The sequence below is a fragment of the Athene noctua genome, chromosome 2 (assembly GCF_965140245.1).
Source record: "Athene noctua chromosome 2, bAthNoc1.hap1.1, whole genome shotgun sequence".
In the NCBI taxonomy this organism is placed as follows: Eukaryota; Metazoa; Chordata; class Aves; order Strigiformes; family Strigidae; genus Athene; species Athene noctua.
In genome coordinates, this window is record NC_134038.1 from 155,790,658 (window position 1) to 155,812,588 (window position 21,931).

At 43.4% G+C, this 21,931-nt stretch overlaps 1 protein-coding gene across 1 annotated transcript in view; it reads left to right on the plus strand.

The window, feature by feature from the left end:
• Positions 1 to 13,393: 13,393 nt before the first annotated feature.
• AOAH (acyloxyacyl hydrolase) overlaps positions 13,394 to 21,931 on the plus strand; it is an 81,291-nt gene continuing 72,753 nt past the window's right edge. The window contains exons 1-2 of the mRNA XM_074898156.1: positions 13,394 to 13,565; positions 14,006 to 14,160. Coding sequence (XP_074754257.1) covers positions 14,007 to 14,160 — 154 coding nt within the window. The 5' untranslated portion in view covers positions 13,394 to 13,565; position 14,006. The remainder of the gene's footprint in view (positions 13,566 to 14,005; positions 14,161 to 21,931) is intronic.

A 21,931-nucleotide genomic window follows, 5' to 3' on the forward strand; every position in this document is an offset into this window, starting at 1 on the left:
TGGGGCTGAAGCTGCACTTCCCACACTCTGAAGAGAAGGAAGGCATGTCAATAACTGCCTGGCTGCCCAAGTTCCTGATAGAAATTAGTACCTTAGCGCTGCTGAGACTATCTTGTCTTACTAATGACCTATCAGGGCACCCAAGACACTATAGGAACACAGTTTTATACCATGTATTGGAAAAGAAAAAAATTACAGTATGGTGAGATGAGACTTGTAGGTGCTCCCCATTTGTTAATGGACTCATAATTCTCTTGCTGACACTTTAGCACATTAAAAAGGCATTTTCCAGGCTCTTGAATGTGTTAGTGAAGGCCCATTTCCATCAGACTCCATTACACTTTCCCAGCTTTTGAAGCCTGCTGATGCAGGCTACTGTGGGCAGCCATCCCTGTCTCCTAGACAGTTTGGTAATGCACCGTGTCTTCTTCCCTGAACAGTAACACCATGAATGGTAAATTCAAAGGTTACCCTCCCATTTTGCACTTGGACAAAGCCATAGCCCTATGGCAGCATTGTCTAACATGAGCCAGAAGTGCAGCACCACGTATCGTTTGGTCTAGGATGTATTCAGATGCCCACACCCCAGCTGAAGACTTGAAATGTTGTTTCCTTTATAGATGTGGTGAGGATTTAAGCCTGGCTGTAATATACTGAAATATCCTGGAATGAAAAAAAGCTAGTCTTTTGGGGAGATAGGTATGCTTATCTTCAAGAAAGAAACTGCATTAGTAAAGTAACAGAGGATTTGATTCTACTGTTGCAATGAAGATAATAAATATTCATTTCTGAAAGACAGAAGTAGATGTGAGGAAGATAAAACAGGTGTGCAAGACTGGAGTGACAGGTGCTGAATAACTCATGAGGAGGATCCTGGGATTTAGTGATGGCATTGGGAAATTTAATGTCTTGCATGAACCGCTCACTGCAAACAGAGAATAAGGTCTATTCTGTCCTGGCAATTCCCCCTGGTATGAGCACGAAGAATAGCTCCCGGCAGTCTGTCACACTTGGGACAAATGCAGGATTAATAGTGTTTCGTGTTGGCCTGTACCCTACCTGCCTCATTGTGGTCTGAATCTCCAGGGGATGGGAAGATCTTATTAATTAATTCTCTTAATTCAAGCACCTGTAACTGATTTATATGCAGTCTAGGGCCTGATCCTTCAGGGCATGAGCTGACTTTGTCGAGGCACACAGCTTTCCAAATCCCCAGCTGAGAGGAGTTACTGGATCTTGCACTGCCAAGTAAGCAGCAAGCCTATTTGGGAAACGTATGTATCACAAAAACTTCTGTTTTTTTCTCCAGTGCAGCTAATACATGGCATTTGCTGCTCATCAGTGCTGCAGATTCAGCTCAGCAAAAATTCACCTTCTAGGGATGGCTACATGTTTGGTTTTGTCCATGGGTGACAGCACAATTTAGGGCTGACAGACCTGAACAGTCTGGAAGGAGGTGGGAGAAAACAGTATTAGAAGGAGCAGGGGATTTTGCTGCTCAAGGATGCAAAGGGTGAATCGTCCTTCTCACCAGGGGAGGCAGAGCTGGTAACTCTGGTTAACTTGGTAACTCTGGTAACCTGGCAACTGGTGTTTCAGCTCAACGTGCCTTGTCCCCAGACCTGCTGCAGTGACCAGCCTGCTTCTCATTCGGGAAACAATTCATCCCAGGGACGGTCCTACCAAGTGAGTGTCTGCCCACTGCATGGATGGGAGCTGACACCGCGGTCTGGATCCTCTCTCTCAGGCAGTACCCCTGTTCTGGGTCACAGGGGCACTGCCTGAGGGAGAAGCCAAGGGGCCAAGCACTGGAAATGCAAGTGGGGCCAACGGCTGAGGTTTGGAGGTCCCTGCCCTTCCTGGACGGTGAGACCGGTAGGCGTGATGGATAGGCCATTCAGTGGGTCACAGCACCTTTCCCACTCGTGGCTGAATCACCAAAGAAATAGTTCCCAAACAATCGGGCAATATTTTAAAATGAAAGGTAACAATAAGCTCTTGTCCTGCTGAAATTGCAGCTCAGGGGCTTGTTCTGCTGATTAACCTCTCCACTGCCGGCAGGGATGAACCCACCTCCAGGCAGGGTCCCTCCACCCCTGCACACACAGCTTCCCTGCAGCAGGGAAGCTTCTTTCCTGCCTCTTCCATCCTGGGGCACGCTCCCGCCCAGGCAGCTCACAAGTAAGGTCAACAAACCTTGGCAAAGACATTTGCCAGAGGAGCCGATCACATGCTGCCCAGTGCCCTGACCCAGAGCCACATACCTCTGCCACCACCACTGTGCTCTGGGATAGATAGCAAAGTGCTTTGCATCCCTCAGGGAAGTGCCTGAAGTCAATAAACACATTTATTTATATTTGTCTATCTAGTGTGTGAGATATAGAAGTACAAACAGCCATAAAAATGACGTTTACTTATTAGCACCAAAATTAACTTTTTAAATTGACCAAGACCAATCCTGTCAAGCTCCTCAAATTGAAGGCTTGCTCCTTGAAATGCACAATAAGGTTTTTCGAGATTAATTGTCCTTTTGAAAACATATTGAATCTTTCCTTCCCCTTGTATTGTGGAGATGCCAAAAAAACCCATGAAAGCCCTTGAATTAACTATTGAAGATAGATAAGCTAACAGATAACATCTTTTTTTTCTGTAGTCAAGAGGAAAAATAATTGCTTCCATCTTTTTCTTCCCTAGTAATTGTGACAAAAGAAATGTCTTTCCAGATAGAAGTCTTTTCTCCCAGGATCTATCCGGCATGTGTGCACGCATGCATACGTAAGGAGTCTTTCCTTTGTCAAAAATAGACAGAAATTCTGCCTGTCTCACTGCCCTTCTCTAAAAATGCTGAAAGCACATATATATATTACAGTAGTATAGCTCTGTGGTATGTCCCAAGTGCCCCAAACAGAAGCAAGTAGCTTTATGAAATGATGAAAGCCTTAGCTACCTCTGTACGGGGAAAATGAACCATTAGGGCAAATATAGTAAGAAGCTTCAGTTGGAGGGGTTATCTTCTCTTTCAGAAATAACTTAGGAGAGAGCTAGGGTGCAAGGGGAAGCTCTGAACTTGGATGCCCCTGGACAGTCAGCGTGGAGAGGCAGTCAGCACCACCAAAAAGGCTGATGACCGACCAGTCATGCCCTGAAGGCTAAATGTTGCCATCTGAGTGGCCACACTATGCCAAGGGGAGCCAAGTCCAAAATAAAGGTGAGAATGGAAAGAATCACCAACACGAAAAATTAGTGGGTCAAATTTTAGTGACTGAGGTCTTGGGACAGGGTATCACAGCAATTCAGTATTTTAAAATGTGCCAGATTTGGGGGGGTGGATACAGCTGGAAAACTTGCTGGCTATCCTTCCTAGTGCAAATCCAAACCAGAACTTCAGACAGCCCGTATTCAGAGTGTGTTCTGATTTATCTTGCTGAAAGGAAGGGAATGATTCATTTTCACCGCAATCTCCCACCGTCAGGTAAGTTTTCCTGATGTATCAGCACGCTTTCCTACAGCCAGCTTGCTCACTGCACTGGGGGGAGTGAAAACCACATTCAGAGAGCCTGAATGGCAGCTCGACAGCAGTGTGTAGGAGACACACCAAACAGCTCCCACTTCTAGGGCAAGGGAATACACCTCGGACTTTTTCTCCTGATGCTCTCCTGAGAGCTACAGCTAAACATGGGAGGAGCTGTTACGGTCCACAGCATCCTCCTTCCTGCATCAAGGGTAGAAATGTTTAGCATCCTCTGTAGAAAACAAGCCCACCATGTTAGAAGAGCCCTTTAGTGAGATGGATCCTCGTTGGAGATGCAGGGGAGCACCAAGGATGCTGTCCCAGGCACTGTGCACAGGCAAAGTAGGGACTTGGGAGCCATGGAGCAGCTGGCATTCTTGGCAGGAGCAGGACTCAGTCACCTCTCTGAAAACACAAGCAGTCACCTGGTAAATATAGACAGAGTCTCAGATAAAAGTTACAGCTTACCTTCATCTGCAATGACTGTAGTTATTTTTGCTAGTCATCAAAAAAACCTGCTGGAAGTAGGAGAAGTAGGATTAAAGCAAAGGAATGATGTAGACACCTGAATTATGAATTTTGCATCACGAATTATTGCCTAAAATAGCATGATGCACCAAATACATCTAGGGCAAGTGTTCTCTAGTTTTGAAGGTCTGGAAATGACGCCAGCTTCGGGGAAAAAAATAGTTTCTTTGTATATCTGAAAAAAAAAAAATGGGCAACTTCCTGTTACCTATTTGGCATCTAATAGTTCCTAATCTCTGTATACAACTTTTGCCACAACAATGCTTCTGGGTTTTGACTGCCCATTCTGAAAGGCTTCACTGGGATTTGAGTTTCAGGAGGTCAGTGCCAAACATTTGCCAAAACCCAGCTGTCACGAGGGGATCAGAGAACCAAACACTGAGACAGCCAAATCCAGATGGTCACTTTTGGGCAGAATATGACTCTCTTATCTTTCCTACATAGTCTCATTTCCTCATTGTTAAATGACCAGGAATTTGCAAAATGGGATCATGAAAATTTCTTAAATAACTTTCATAGTTTCCACATCAGAGCTTTGGGGCAGAACTTCCTTTCTGGAGGACTCTCAGGGCAGGAATTTAGCTACAGAGGACTAAAAGAGGGTAAAGAGGCTTGGGTAGAAGAAAACCACTGGTGAGACCTAGATACCCAGATCACTGGATAGATGCATAAATAACTGTTTTTGTGGCTAGGGCTCCCAGGGTTAACCCTCTCAGTGTTAACCCCAGCCATGCTGATGGGACACCTATGCTGTGCCTCACTTTTGCCCCAGCCCAAAAGAAACTTTGGTCTACTGCCTGCCCAGCTCCAAATACGAAATGAAATTCTCTATCTTGCACATTGTCTTTTATCTGGACTTCTACCAACATCACTATTGCTGTATCGCTCAGAGGCAAGATTATTCAGACGCCCCACTGGGAGTCTGCAGCACCACCGCTGCACAGAAAGAAGAGCACTGACAGACTGCAAATAGAGATGTTTCGGATACGCATGGAATAAATTTGGTCATACCCAGCTTTATAATTATTATCATTTCTGCTTCCTGGAAGACATTTCTTGGCATCTGATTGCTGCTGGTTTGTGTCCCACTCAGGGCCTGGAGATCTCCAGAACATACCTGTTTTCTTCCTTGGCTTTATGTGATGAGAATTTATTGAAGAGTGACAGACTTTCTGCTGGGGTGTCTGTCTGCCACCTTTTTGTGAGACTGAGAGAGCCGCTTTGTTTGGTCCCCAAAATGCATTTCTACTTACTCAACCTTCCAGCATCAGTGGAGAGGCTTCCTTTTCCTTCAAGTGGTGAACTTTGAAGGCTGAAAGTCATTCAGTCCCCACTTTGTTATCTTCTGGGCATAATGTTAGACCAAGTTGTTTACTCAGGTGTTTTCATTTTGAAAAATGCCTCCGATGATGGGAAGGAGTTTTACTAGAGGTTATTTAGCACCCTCAAGCTCTGTTGTTAATTTATGTCTGTTGCTTTAAATATACATTAACGCTGAGTCTATATGATGAATGGTGGCAAAGAAGTGGCTGGGAGACAAAATACACAAATACTCCAGTGTTAATTTGTTTTCTAAGCCAAGAAGACAGGGGAGATACTACTTCTGTGTCATGCTTCAGTAAAACCAAGGGTAGCATCCCTGAGGCTTCCTCTCTCTAAGTATAAACTGGTTATATGGCATTCACCCTACATTATTCAGATAAAGAAAAGAGAATCCCTGCTGTGATGTCCAGTAGCTTTATTTTAAAAAAAAGGGAAAAAAAAAAAAAAAGGTCAGGAAAGCCTTAACCATATTTTTTTGTGGCTGTGGACATATCTTTGCAGAAAAGGGAGGTGGATCCAGCATCAGCAGGCTTGGAGCACTTTATCATGGCAGACAGATTGATTTGCAAGGCAGAAGATTGCCTGCTCATTTTGTCTGAACAATTTAGTTGGCGAGACTTTGCTAATGTGTATGCCTATACACTTGTATTTAATAAGCTTGTACTGAGCATATATCAGGGTTCAAAAAGGATTCAGTAGCTCATTGAAAGATATTACAGCCCTTTTTCATGCATCCAGAGCAAGAGCAGAAAGATGTTGGAAAGGTATTGTAACAGAGTGAACGTTTATCTGAAATGCTATTTATATTTCATTGAATTAGCTGAAAAGGACGACAGAAGGCCAATAATGAGTGAGGGAGTCAGGCAGGCCGGCAGCCATCCCACAGTGCACAAAGGACGGTGACTTGATGGATGATTTAATGACTCCAATGTGTGTGGAGGGGCCAGAGACCAGGTGGAAATATTCTGCTTTCAGGACACAGCTAGAGGGGGGAAAAAATGTGATGTGGTGCCTGCTTTCTCCCTGGCTTACAGTTTGATTGTCCTTGTGATGCTGGTTTTGATTCTCATGGGGCTGCTCCTCATTGTGAAGGCAGGAGTCATGCCTCCATCTCCAGGTTCAAGTCTCTTCTGGGATGAATTAACTTGTCAAATTTGCATCAAGCCCCAGCCGCTCACCTTACAGTGTTCCTCAGAATGAGCCTGAACAAGCACTGATGAGTTTAACTATTTTCCCTAATTCCCTAATTTCTGGAATGAGTCGGGAAAAAAAATAGAGCACTGATTCCGAAGCCAGGAAGAGATATACCTGGAGCATGTCCAGCCAGGGTAAGGAACCAGAAAGAAGGAAGAAAGGTTTTCTGAATACAGAGCTGTTTTGGAGAGACACGTTTCTGCTTTATGGTAAGGTGACTACTAAATCTAGTAATTAAAACCAGCTGCCTATGTCATCTTCTCATATATATGCGAGACAAAACCATTGATGTCAGACATCAGCTGCATAAAATCTGCTGCAAGTGAAAAGATAGACAAGTGCAAATAAGCCCTCCATGAATTTTCAGTGATAGATCTGAAATATCAGGTGTGAAGGGCTGACCTCCTGCCTGAGTTTGGCTCGTCTGGATAAAAGCACATTATCAGTATAGTCAGTGCAATTTTTACTGACTGTAACCTCAATCTCAGCTTGTTTGGGTTAGTGGATATATAGTCCTCCATGTGCTTTGAGAACCTTCATACAGCCTGACTTCTCCATAGCGCATGAAAACGCTGTACATGGCTGGCTGACCAGTGACTTGCTTAATTAATATTTGAAAAATCAGCTTGCCCTGCCTTTGCATATTCATCTATGGATGATGGATGCTATCCCAGCAGAGCCGTTTTGTTGATGGAAACTGTCCAGCTCACCTGCAGGTCTTTTATTATTGAAGCAAATCAATGAAACAACTCTTTATAAAGAGAAAATTTAAAAAATCCCCCATCCTACTATTGAACTGTGAAATTCTATCAACGCTACATATGTTGTCCAGGTCCTGTTTCGGAGCACAGAAGTCCCAGTATGAGCCTTAAACAATATGTTTAAATAATCTTGTGAACTTTGGTATGTGCATAAAATGCCTCTGATGACATATAGCACTGTTCCCTAACCCAAACACTGGGAATAATTATCTTTTATTGGCACATGTTCTGTGTTGAGATCAAGAGGCTGTCGAAGTGAATTTCTTTTATTTGCATTACTGGAGGAAAGATCAAATGGAAGAAACGTAATCAAACATTTATTTTTCTTCTCCTTTGATGTTGTGGTGTTCCCGTTGTAAACACTTATAACCTGACAGCATCTGGGGCAAGCTTTTGCCCCTCTGCCACAACTTCAATCAGTACTAAACGGGAGCCTAATAGGGGGTTACATTTCTGACAAAAGCCTGATGCAGTAGCGATAGCTCTGCAGGGATCGTTGCAGTAGACAGGATTTTGGCTTGCCTATTAGGCTACTAGCTGTTTATGGCAAGGAAATAATGGGAGAAAAATGCCATCATGCTGAGTTGGTAATGCTTGGCTCTTACTTCTTCGGGATTTAAATGAGTACCCAAACTGCAGGGCAGCGTGGAGTCCATCCCAGGCTTCCTGACTTGTATTTACAGCTGGCTCCAAGTGACTGTTATCTAAGGGCTCTAACTAAGCCTTTCTAATTAGTCCTTTCTCAGTAATATTGCCACACCCTCTTGCTCCTTAATTGCCAGAGTTATTTCTTTTGTCTAGCTAATAGCAAGAATTAGGTCTTCTTTAGATCTGAAGAGGCCCATGGTTGTGCCCACAGAACTCAATCTGCAAAATCTATGTGGGTAAAGGTTACTTCTGAATTTACAGTGTCATCTGCACATAGGAAGAACACAACTGACAGGTTTGTTTTACTGCACTAAAACTGATCAACTAAGGAAATTTACTGCATCACCAGTAACGCAGCTGTATTTGTCACTGGTTCCCTATCTGAAAGCCCTAAGAGTCTTGTTCCCACGTTTTGTTATACTCAAAACTGAAGTATGTCGTGTCAGAGGTTTATGTTTCCAAGAGTGCAGATATCAACAGCTCTTGCAAGCTGGGACAGTTAATTTCATTAAAGGTTGCAGAATAAAGGATAATCATCTCAGCTACAGCTTGGCAATAGCTTCGAACAAATTTTCAGAAATGAGTGTAGGAAAACATTGGTTTAAATGCTTTTCCTGCAGCTTTGAATGACAATGAGATGGAGAGTCTGAAATAGATGCATAACTTGAACTGAAAGCAGCAACTGATAAGGAAACTGGGGCAGAGGGAATGACTCAGTTGGCTGTGGTGCAGTAGCAAATCCACATGGGGCTTTGGAAATGTTCATCCATGCCAGTGATAATGCACCAACCACAGAGATGATTATGACAGTCAGAGAAATTCAGAAAGCAGTAATGAAAAATAACCAATGCAATGAACCAGTGGGAACTTCAGAGTCAAAGGGCACAAAGGACAATGTTTTGAAAATAAAAGGAAGAAAAGGGACTGAGCACATCTTTGATATAAAGGCTTCTTCCTGCAGGTTTTATCTCTCCAGACACAAAAATACAATGTCTATTCCCTTAAGAACTGAACAACACATCAAAGAGGAGAGAGAGAGAGGGAGAGAAGGCCATTCAAAATAATATTTAATCATCATAAAAATGTACACATGTATGAGAAAAAGAGAAAAAAAAAATACATATCTTAAACATGTAATGGAAATCTAACCAAATAGTAAAAAAAAAAAAAAAAAAAAAAAAAAAAAAAGTGCAGTGTGAAGTGACTTGGACAGAATAGGATAGATAAATAATACTGCCAGCTGATCTCCTTTCATAAGATGACTATTCCATAGTTCAAGGGAGTTCAAGGGAGTGTCTCCCTTTTTCAATCAAGAGGTCCCTAATCCTGACAGATGACCTATCGATGCTTGCACGTCCTGTTTTGGGGCTTCATGCAAGTATTTTCTGTTCTCTTTTCTTTTCAAGAGCTTTTTTCAGTGTATTTGCTATATACATAAACAAGTCTGTAGGGACCCATTATAGAAGGCAATGTTGAGAAAAACTCCACCCTTGCATCTCATTTCACATTTCTAGTGGCAATCAGATGAAAGTGTCCCCTTTGGGGGAAAGGTGACTCTTAAACTGTGTTTAAACCTTTATTCAGAAAATCAGAAACTGTAACTCGGTTCCACTGCATCTCTACCAGGGGCAGCAAAGGTGGAAGCTGAAACCTTACCACCACTCAAGCCAGAGTACGTTAAGTGTCAGGAACTAGTATGGCAGTACAAGGAACAGAGGAGTGTTTGGGGTCCTTCAAACTCCAGCAATCACACTCATCCCCTTGGGACCAGCTGCAGGGATTGTATTTCTTCACTACCTGTGCACATGCCCTGCCTCTGTCTCCTCTTCTTTCATGGAAATTTGGGTTAGATTCTGCTCGGCTTCATTGGCTTTGCCTCAGATTTTTGACAGCCATGCATGTGTGCAAGTTTTTCTCAGCTCTGTCTAAATTGAGAGAGGCTTGAGGGTGTGGCTGGAGACTTTAAGTTGGGAGTTATTGAGTAGGGCATGTCATGGTCCATTAGCCCCTGCAGCCCTCTCTGGTGACCCCCAGCCAAAGCCTTCGCTTAGGTGCTGTGTCCCACATGCATCACACTTGCTACTGACCTGCACGTGGGAATATGTTAACTGGCATTTAGCTCTGTGGACCATCTTGTGGTAAAATTCCCAAAGAAACATAAACTGAAAGGATGTAATAATCTCTTGCATCAAGCAGGGTGAGATGAGCAAGATCCTCAATGTGTCCTGGCATCCTGAGAGCAACTTGAAGAGAGCTTCAGGATATCGCTTCTGAGCAGCGTTTTACCAAAACCCTGGAGAGAATGTAATGTACATGCCTCCTTATCCATGTGCTCTATGTGGGGAGCTGCAGGCCCCCCCATTTCCTTGGTAGGAAGCAGCAGGGTGTGTGGAGAGGTGTATGTGATGTATATGTCCACATTTTTTTTAATTTATGTATTTATTATCACTAGTCCAAATTCACCTGTGATAAAAACCAGTTGACGCTATGTCTTCTGCTCAGCAGTGTGCGAGTGACTTGTGTGTCTATGGAGCTGGGCCACTGCCAGAGCACTGAGGGTTTCCTCATCTGCAAGAGGTGGTGTCCTACCCCATGGCTGGCTCTACACAGCCTTGCCCCTCTTCAGGTGTGACATGCGGAGGCCCAGAGAGAGACAAAGTGTTGATCGCATTCTCAACTCTATTTAGGTGTATAATGCTACAGGCAGGTTCTCAGCGGGGTTTCCAGGACCATCTTTGCAGAGTTCATTCCTGCAGCCCACTTGGCTCTCGTGGTCCCCCAAGGCAGGGCCAGGGCCCTGGGGCAGCCATGGGCCATACAGCCCTGAGCAGCCCCCCCCGGGACCCCCACCAGCCACCCTGCCCAGGGGCCCAGGAGCCCCACCGAGGCTCAGCCCTGAGCACCCGCTCCCCACCCGAGCTACACTCCCCTGCCTCCTGGCCGGACCTGGTGCAAGACCAGTCTGCAAACACATCTTTAAAGCAAGAGAGCTGGGGGGACAAAGATGCTTGCAAGCTGTAGGGTGACCCTGCCAGACCTTTTTGGGCGGAGGACATCCCAGGCACCATCTCTGTACCCTGGTGCTTTGCAGAGGGCAGATGTCTCCTGTTGCTCTTGCTGCCACATTCTGTTTCTAGGTAAGCAGCACCTCCTGAGTCACCCTTGTCCCAGGTCTGCTTCCCCGGCCTAGATGTTGTACACAAGCCTAATGGAAGCATTTATGATAAAATCTGCTCCTCTGGGACAGATCTAATGGAGTTTTTTTACCTCCCATTAACAACATTCATGCACTTACTAAGATTAAGAGACAATGTCATGTGCTCCTTTGCTGTTGTGTTGTACCAAGATGGCTTTAGGTCTTACTGTCTTAGGGACTTGGAAGTAATAGAAAATCTACTTGGCAAAAGGCAGGGTTTGCTATCTGAGTGGGAAGGAAAAAAGGTTTAACATCGGGGAGGGGGCAGGGGGGGTGTGTGTGTGGGGTGGTCAACTTCCCAGCTGGCCTCTAAATCTGTGTATGCAAATCCTTCATTTGTCTGACCAGACCACATATTTTAAAAGCTTTGGGGTTTTCTTTAATTGGTTCAAGAACTTGGCTAATGCATAAGGTATAGCAAAAACCAGCTCTGTATTACACACGATTCTGGGTTATCTATCTCGCCACTCTTTCCACAACCTGAAATGAAAGAAAATAACACAGCCGATTACATTCTAGAGCTGTATGCTTTGCAGGTTTACATGCCTGGGAGCAGCTTGGGATCTATCTATATACTTTATAAGTGCCATTGTTTAGATTTGTATTTTGCTATAGATATAAAACAGAAACCATTCCAAAGACCTCTCTGCTAGGAAGATTTTTCTTGCCTATTATTAGCACTCTGCTTTTGCAGCAAGCGCTCATGAGCCAATATGCAGAGTTTTAAAGGACTTCAAAGTGTCATTGGGAACCAAGTGATATGTGTGTTAAAAAGGGTTTAATGGAGCTGCAGTCACTGTAGCACAGTGTCTTTTTATAGCAAGTTTTTACAGCGTTAAGAAAAACATCCTGCAGATTTCAGTAGGATTGGCATATGGATAAGGTACTTTGCACTATGATTTTTGTTTCTCTGCTATTAAAAAAAAAAAAAAAGAAAAACAGTATTGCTAGCTATAGGAAGAATGATAAGCTGGAACAGGTCTGCAAAACTCAGGCGAGAGCTATTACCTTTATTTTGGGGTTAATTTTTTTTTCTTTTTTAGAAGAAAAACATACATTTAAAAGCCAATGGCTTGGTTTAGAGACTGGAGATCTGGAGTGATTTGTATTCATACTGAAGCTTTTAACAGTCTTCTTTTTTTTTCTCAGAGCCACTGGATTATATTATCATTATCACAAGGCAAATCTTGCTTATCAAAGTTGAGGGAAACTATCTGGAACTGTCTTTAAAAATGTCATAGGTCAGGCTCCCACAGAAAAGTAGTGGTTTGCAAAAACTGAATTAAATACTAAAGCTGACCCGATCCCTGTGTGGTCATGTTGATCTGCAGGAATGTCTGCAGATTTGGCAGGGAATCACTGATTTTAATAATATTCTCTATTTTTCCTTTTACAACACCGTTTACGAATCTCCTTTAATTATGCTTGGGAAGCATGTAGGGCTGCCAGATGAGACAGGATCCTCACTGCCCTTTAGTAACCTACATCAACAGCCTGGCCACTTCTGAAAGAACCAGACAACAAAAGGAAAGGAAAGACAAGTATGTGTGGTCTGCTGTGGGGGTAAGGGACTTGCCCAGGGTTATACAGAAAGGCAGTGGCAGAGATAGGATGTAACTTTGGCCCTCCAGTGCATCAGTCCTAAAATATATCCTTATAGCCATCCTTGTGTCCACAGTGTCTGTGATTTAGCTGTTTGGACTCATTCCACCTCTGCAGCGATGTCATTTAAACATGGTTTACTCTCTGCTTTTCCTTCAGGCTGGGGAACGACTGGTTTCTGCCTTATCTGGGGGAATTTAAAAAAAAGAGACAGGGAAACCTTTAGTTGTTGTGACTGCCAAAGCAGAAAAAGCTCAAGATTTTTCAAGCTTTGCAGGCAGCTGGGGGTTGCAAACAAATGCGCTCAAAGCTGATGAGAACTGGGGTTCAGTTCCCGCTGCTGCCCTTAAGCTGGCAACTGCCTCCCATCCTTCTGGCTCGACCCCAACAGAACTAAAGCCTTGGTGAAGCCCTGGCGTGGGAACCCCGTCCCTCCCAACCCCTTCAGCTCCAGCCTGAGCAGCCTCTTTTATTTTTCACGCCTGGTCCTTCCGAACAGAAACCCGTGGTCGAAAATCTTACAGAGGCAGCCAGAGATACTTTTTTTTTTTTTTTTTTCTCATCTGCGGAGGAGGGCAGAGGAGCGACAACGGGGAGGGGGGAAGGGTTTGTGAGGTTGTGGCGTTTTTTTTCTTTTTGCAACACTAGTTGTTCAGGGGAGTGTCTTGCGTTATTAATGCTGAGTGGCTCCGGCAACTACTGTGGTTTTAAGGTCGTTAGTCATCCGCTGCTACCGCAGGAGACACGGGACCGCTGAGCCAGAGCTGTTCATGCAACCCTCTTGGTCGTCCTAGGCCAGCAGGTTGGGAAGAGCCGCAAATGGGGCAGCGGGGGCGCGTGGGGGTGCGGAGAATGGCCCTGGAGCTGTGGGGGCAAGCTCCCAGCCCAGTCATGGGGTGCCAATGGGTATGGGACTCATCGGGTGGTGATGGGTGGCTGCACAGACACCCCAAATGACCTGAGAGGGGCTGAGGGGTGTGCAAAGGGCAGAGGCTGGGAGAGCACCTGCGATGCACGAGTCCAGGATCCTCCATGCACCCTGTGTGAGGGCAGACGTGTGTCCCCCCACCTGGGAAGCAGTCTCTGCATTACATATAGCTACACAGGCTACACAGGCATAGATTTCCTTTCACCACAAGCTGCTAATGAAACAAGGATGCAGGATGGTCCCTGAGCATTAAGGGAATACAGGTCCAGGTGTGCCCTTCCCACCTGATTTCTTAATTATTTTTCCTTCCTTAGGATGAGGGGGTCTAGGCAAACATTCCTCAATTTATTCTGCATCCTCTGGCTCCTGCTTCTGCTGAAGGCTGCCTCTTCTTCCCCTCTCCCCCATGGAAATGGCCCACCACCCCCTTCGCTCCACTCCGGGCTGTACAAAGGACACACCTGCGTTGGTATGTATTCAGGTTTTGTTTGCCTGCTGGACTAGTTCATTTGTTACTCCACCAGTGAGCTGAGAATTGCTATGCACATCATAAATCACTCCTTTATCTATTTCAACAGCTGTACTGCAAAATACTCGTAGCCTTTCACGAAATAATCACTGAAGATTTTGCAAGGCCAGCATGGGGTCTGGAATTATTTTATGATTTTGTTTTTGAGTGGCTGCTACCCAAAGTTCATGTTTTTGCTCTGTGGGGAATGGTGTCTGAAAAACTGGCTTTAATGTCTGTAGGTCTGGGACCTGGAAAGAAGGTGTTAAGAGGTCCTAGTGTTTGTTAGGGTTCACGATGCATTTTTCTTACCTGTAGGAGACCATGGTTTCCTTCAGAATCACCCAGGGTTTCTTGATCGATTTCATTGCCTGGGAAACCATTCTTAAGAATTGCTGGTGCCTACTTGGGCCAGAGAGCTTTGTGGTCTGGGTGGTCATGTCTGAGGGAGACAAGTTGTGAGGGCTGCTTCCCCACATTTCCTTTCCTTTTCTCAAGCTCATGAGTCTGCATGTTCCATGCTGAAGTGAGGCAAGTGTGTTTTGGCAACCACTTCTCATGTGACTTTGGTGACTGCGGTGATCTCCACAGCAGCTATAGCTGGGGGTATCCTACATGTAGCCTCAGCTGACTAAGTGATTCCCAAAGCAAGACCAGTAACACCAAAGACAATGAGAACTGTGGGTATCTCTGCACCAGATATGCCCTTGGCATGAGACTCTGTATACCTAGAAAGATGTGGTAGCTTTTAATTTTTATGTGTGAGTGAATGTTAAGTGATGGATATGTCTTATGCATTATGATCAAATGTTTTATTTTGTTTTCTTTTAGCTTTTCAAGGCACTATTGTGCTGTAAACATAAACCCTGTTATGGTTCTCCACCCTTCAGCCAAAAATTATTTTCACTGTGGCTCAATGAACACAATTAGAAATAATAATCCTGAGCTTGATAAAAACAGTTTTTTGCCTCGCTTCTGAGCCACCCACTGTGCCCCTGCAGATTTTGGTGCCGGTGAGGCAGGTTCAGCTGAAAGCAGAGTTAAGTTGGGGTGGTGAGGCTTGCACAGCCCCTGCCAGGGTTCAGCCACTAGCCAGAAAATGAGAGCAAGTCATGAAAAGCGGCAAGAGCTGTCAGGAATTGGCCTTGTTTGGGCCGGTAGCCACACAAGCAGTGACTGAGAAGCTGCCAGAGTGAGAGGGAAGTGGTGCTTTCTAATAGTGAGATCTTTAGGCAGCCACGGTTTTGATGGCATAGGAAAGATGATTTTTAAATGTCAGGAGTATGGTCTGCCCTTTCCATCCTATTGATCCAACAAGGCTCTAAATTCCTAAAGATACTGCACATTGAAGTTGACCTGCACAAGATAAACTGTTCTCTTTTTTTTCCTCCCTTTGGGAGGAAAGCTGTGCCTGTCCCATTGCTGGAACCACCACGCATCTCCCCAGCATGGTCGTTCAGTGGGGAGACACCAAAAAACCTGCCTTCCACACCAGTTCCTCTCTCTGAGGTGTTCCTTCAGCAAAAAGCATCCATGTGAGCTCAGCTCAGGATCTAAAGAGACTGTTCACACCTCTGTAAACCACAAGTTAAAAATGAAACCTGCAGAGCATTAAAACTGCACGGGCCAGGCCTGACAGGGAGGGCTGGTGACTGCGAGCCCAGACAGCCGCCTCGGGGGTTCTGATTAGCTGTTGTCTTGACTAACTCTTGAAAACACTGACAAGCCATCTGTGTCTCTTCCTTTTCACAAGCAGGAAAGGGAAAACTCGGGGTTGCTGCTGGTTACACTTGCCGCGGCGTGGAGCAGGGGTAACATCAGTTCTTGTGACTGATGCAGTGACCAGCCCTCTTAAGAGCAGAAATTAGGCTAAGATCAGATTCATCTGTAAGGAGGAAGATTGTGATTTCCTTTCAACAGCTCGACCTCAGACCCTGCTAGCTCAGTTTGCTATCTGGGAAGGCATTAGGAGAGAGCCATGAGAACTTCTGTGTTTTCTTGGCCTTATAGATCGAGGCAGCATTTTTAACGTGAGAAATGCCTGCTGCCAAATGTATAGGAGATTTTCTTGAAAGACCGGACTTTTTCATACAAGTTAAATGTGTGGTCAGGTGTCTAATCTTTCAAAGTTATTTGATTCTCTTTTCTGAGGGAAATGAGGTGGCTGCACGTTGAATAGTCATTTCTCATCGCTCTTGTGCGTGTGTACCACCTGCATGATCAAGATTGCTATGTTAGTAGCCAAAGCTAGTCAGAAAATGGATGCTCTTTCAGTTACAAAACAAGAAAATATTTTCCATTAAGCCTTTCCACCAAAAGTATCACGCTTCTTGAAGAAATATGTAGAAAAGATATGTCAGGAAAGCAGCTCTGGTACCTCCATGGAATGTGATACAACTTGGTTGCTTCCTTCTGTTGCTTGCTTAGCAGGGTTCCCTGAGTAGGCACCATCTGCCCCAGTATGTTCTGGTCATACTGGGGAAACTTCAAGGGAGTCTCCTGCCCTTAGCACATCTTAGGAAATGTATTTTGGGTAGGCACCTATATGCTGATAAGGAATAGGGCTGGAGGAGAGGAGGGAAGGCATGCAGAGAGGTGTCACAGCATGCTGGACAATTCAGACAACTCAGATGGGGGGGTTTGCCCAAAACATTTCTGCTTTCAGATTGTTACTTGTCTAAAGAAGACAGTGACTTTTTTTACAGCAAATGTAATTGTGTTAGAAAACATTTAGACAGAATTTTTAATCAGCGTCAGTAACTATAGAAAAAGTCACATCATTTTTGCTGTATTTTCTTAAAAAATTTGACTGCTTCGTTCAGAGGAAGTCTTTTAATAATTGACTTGGTGTAAAAATAAAGCATCTGGAAAGTGTTCCCACTTAAAAAGGGTTTTAATAATACTGACTTTTACAATTATGGAAAAGAGAGGGAAAGGACCTGTTCATGATCCTCCTGGCCACAAGATCAGAGGTATTATATCTAAGCAGTTCCTAACAATCTCCAATCTTCTCTTAGATACACCATCTTTCTTGGACCCTGTCACTAGAAAAATTTTCCAGCATTTGACAGTCTCTTTTCTTCATCAGTGTTTCCTGCCTTCCCAGGCTGGAAAAATGCCCCCCTTCTGCATACCGTGAAACCAGCTCAGGCCCTTCCTCTGGGCCTTTTGCATGCTTTGATATATCCTTTTGCTTTTTCCTTATGTTACATAAAAGTGCTTTAGTAAGTTTTCCTATATTCAAAGTTCCATGAAGCTGTATTGCCTCATGTAAAGGCAGTGAGTTTTTGCCCTGTGCACTGGTTTGGGAGCTGGATGCTAGGTCTTGTTTTTCCTTCTGTGTTTGTTACTGACTGGCAGTATGGCTTAAGGGATTTATTCAGGACGAGACTTAGAAATCCTTTTTCTAGGCGCAGCCCGATCATTTCAGTTGGGCATCCTGCGAAGAAGATGCTGTGTGTTTTTCTCTCAAAAATTAAGTATGTATGAAACTTTCAGATACTCAGGTCTTTGATTTTTGCCATCTGTTAAATGAGGAAAATACTGTCCATTTCAGAGGGCAAGCAAAGTTTTAGTTGAGTTAATGTTAAAGTACCCAAAGACAGGACAGTAACACTGGTAACTCTTGACACTGGTGTTAATGTTTCATCATACCTAAGATTATGTTCTTTATTTTTCTACTATTTCTGATTAATTTTTAAAAGTTTTATTCCACACCCCCAAAATCCCAAATTATGACAGATCCCTTAAAAGGTCTTTTCAAATTATTCTGAAGTCTGGCAAAGTTGACTTCATCCAGAAGTACCTGAGGCAACCTCAGGAGAGGCAGAAACTGCCCTGGAGGATGCAGAAAGCAGGGGAAACATTGAAAGCCAGGAGGGAACTGCTGTATTCATCTCACTTCAACATGATGAAGGCAAGAAATTTGGGGAACTGTAGATCAGTCAGTTAAACATCAGTTCCTAGAGAAATACTACAATAGTTAATACAACTTTATAAAAGCACTGTTCAAAAGTAAATATGAGTCAGAGCCTTGCTGGATTTATCAAGGAGAAACAGTGTCAGATCAATATAATTTTATTTGCTAATGGGATAATGGCATGTAGAAACAGAAGAAGTAGTAGATGTTACAGAGGGACTTTAGTAAGGCTTTTGGCACCACCTCAGCACTAATCTAATTGCTGAGAGATATGTGACATTAAGCTTCTATGGGGCTGGACAAAACTGGTGGATGGTCTCGTTCAGAGACTAATTATGAGTGGCTCACTCCCTAAGTGTAAGGATGTACAAAATAAGGTACTTCCTTGGACCTCTGTTTTAAAAATAGTATCATTCCATATTTTCACTAGCCAGGATAATGAAATAGTGTGCTATTAAATTAGCAGCTCATATAAAGCTGGAAAGTTTGCAAGTACAATGGAGGGCAGGATTAAATTCAAAACAATCTTGAAAACTTGGAGCATTTGCCCCCCACCCCCCAAAAAAAGATCATTTCAATATGGGTATGTTGAAGGCACTTCAGCAGAAATAATGAATGACAAATGTAGCAGATGAGGAATGACCTGCTGTGTAGCATCCCTCGGGAAGATCATCTGGGCTTGTAGCGGCACAATGATGGCAGGCTGTCATGACAAACACATACACTGCATACACCAAGATGTGTGAACAGAAGTTAGCTTGCAAGACATGTGAAGTAACCTGTTACCTTTCTCAGCATTGACAAAGCCTCAGAGGAATTTCTGCCTTCCCTTTTGGGGCTGCGCATCAAGAATGACGCAGAGTGACAGGAGGTTTTGGAGAAAAACAAATATAACCTACAAAGAATGAATAAATTAGAGTTAATTAGTCTAAAGAAGAAAAACTTGAGAAAAGACATGATATCTCTCCTCAAAAAACATTGAAGGGGCGATCCATTCTCCAGGTTCATAACAGCTTTGACAAGTAATAACAGAAATGGGTACCAGTAGGGACATTCAGGTTAGGAAGAAAATTTTTCAAGTGGTAGTGATAAGTGAGCACTGTCATCAGTTCCTGAGAAGGCTGTAGAAGTCCTCATTAGAGGACAGATTTGTGTCTACCCCGTCCCTTCAGAATGGCATAGATGCACAGATCAGCTGCTAGAGCAGAGTCTTGTGTCAGATGACTTCTTCCAGGCCAGCTTTTCAGGGGGTCCGCGCTGTGACCACGAGAACCATTTGCAAATAGCAAGGTTTATTTATTTTCTCCCCAGCAGCAGGCTGCCCTGCTCTTTCGGCGATTAACTTTGGCTGCCCTTTTTGGAATGAAGCGATTAGTCAGGGAGCGCTCAATACAGCCGGACAGCAGCGCTTTCCATCTTCTTTGCTAGCAAGCGGAGATCCTGTGGGTCCGCAGCCAGGGAAGCAAATTTCCCCATCTTTGTGCTCTATATAATACCATTCTCAGCAACCTTTGCGGGTCACCTCTCCCATTCACCCACGAGCACATAATTCCTCGTGTATGAAGAAGCATGTTTTTGAAACATATCTTCAGCTCTGATTACATTATAGAATGGATGTTTCCAAGCTTCGCAGCAGTGTAAAACACCGACCTCTACCTGTGTTGATTTGTGTGATAGTCAATGTCCTCAACAGTTTGCCTCTGTCTAGCTGTGCATGAGTGCAGGGATGAAATATGCCCCGCAGAGTGGCAGCAGGACTGGTGGTGTTTGGAGTTCCCAATAACTTCACACAATGGAACATGCCAAATGGAGTTGGAGGCTTTTAATAACTGCGCTCAGACAAAGTGGCTGTGCACATATTGTCTGGGGAGGCACCATGACAGAACGTATAATTTACAGCTCAATGATTTCTGTAAAAAGGCCATGCCCAATATCAATGTAGCACCACAATGTATTTTACTCTGAAAGGCTGGGAATCGACTTTCATTACAGCTAAACCAGTGCCAAACTGCAGCACCTCTGTTTACTTCACCAACATTGCTCGGTTTACTCAGCAGCAAAATTTGGCCTGACGATCAGTAATAAATACCAAATTTGATCATAACATTTTTTCCTATGATTATAATTTGGATAGAAAAACCACAGGCACGTGAGTAGTACAGTAGAGATACTAAAGCAACTACTAAAATAGGAATATTTTCTCCAGGGCTTCAAATTTTTCAGCAACTGATGGTAAAAATTCCATTTTCAAAATCACCCCAAGTCTCACTGAAAGTTTATAGCTGTAAAATGTAGATATATTTACTGAACACAACAAAAAGTGTGGTTAGCATACTGACATGTATACATATGTGTATGTGTGCGTAAATGCACATATAAACATATATGATTGTGTATTTGTAGACAGGGATAGTCTTTTATGTTTTACAGTACCGATACTTGCCTTTAGTATAACTTTTCTTTGATAATCATATTTATTTAGTATTGATTGTCTGTTTGGTTGCTGATTGCCATAACGTGTGTGCCTCCCACTCTTGTTCATATGTTGGCCCTATACAGAACTTCTGTTTATGTTTAAGGCAATCACTTTCAATGGTTTTAAGAACTGCATATCTGAAACAAGTTTTGCACATTCAGAATCTTAAAATAGTCAAACCTTTGTGACTAGGACGAAGTTACCCAGCTACATTAACTCCCCCTCTCACTCTCACCATTTAGGCTTCAGTAAATTTTTAATAGCTTTTTCTAATTTGAAAAAGAAAAATATGTTAATGGCACACATACATACACTTTTTTTTCCTATTAATTAACGTAGAAAGCATATCCCTTGGAAATGCCTGGGGTTATAGATTTTGTTAAATAAGGCTCTTTAAAGTGTGATGTAGGAAACACTAGGGATGCATTTGGCTGGCAGGTATGGACACCAGAATCTTCCACTAGATGGAAACTGAATTTTCTGTATCAGCATAGCTATCAGAGTCCTCACTGAGTGTCTTAAGGAAAGAATAATGAACTAATAGAGCTCTGAAGTGAGGGGTCTGAAGTTCCTCACTGCTATTGCATGAGCAACAGAAATGATAATTGATATGCAGGGTTGGCTGGTTTTGTTGCAGAGCTACAATGCACTCAAAATACTGCTATATAGGTATTGATATTTCAAAAATTTCTTTAGCCAGAATACTATATGTAATTTTATGCCCAGTGACAGATTTGGTAATAATGTACCATTTAGCATTTTCAAGATACTTTATGACCCTTAGCAAATCTAGGGGGGAAAGGTCTTGTATATGCCAACATATTTGAACATGGATACCTATAATTATATTCCATCACTTCAGTATCTCTGTGAAATACATTAATATTGTAAAAGGACTAGGAAGCAAAGTCTGACTTTGAGTAAAAGACTTTTACACTCAGATCCCTTTCTGGATTGCCTTTCACAGAAATAAATCCTCTGGCTCTATATGGAGAAATAACTGTCATAACTTTGCATATACAGTTATGTTATTTGAGCTGAATATTTCCATGCTGGAATGGAATCTTGAGGTTGTAAAAGGCTGTTCTTTGAAAGTATCAGCTCAGTGTTGAGAAGCAGCGAAAGAAGGCAAAATGAATATTGGGAAGTATTAGGAAAGGAATATCTAGTGAAAAAGAAAACATTCCTGTATTATAGTTTTGCATATCCATGGTCTGCCTGCACCTAGAATACCCATGGGCATGTCCCCATCTCAGAGGAGAAAACCTTATTTCTTGTTAGCTCTCCGTGTAAATGCTGTTATTTCAAACAGGAATGTCTTGTTCCAAGTTGAACTG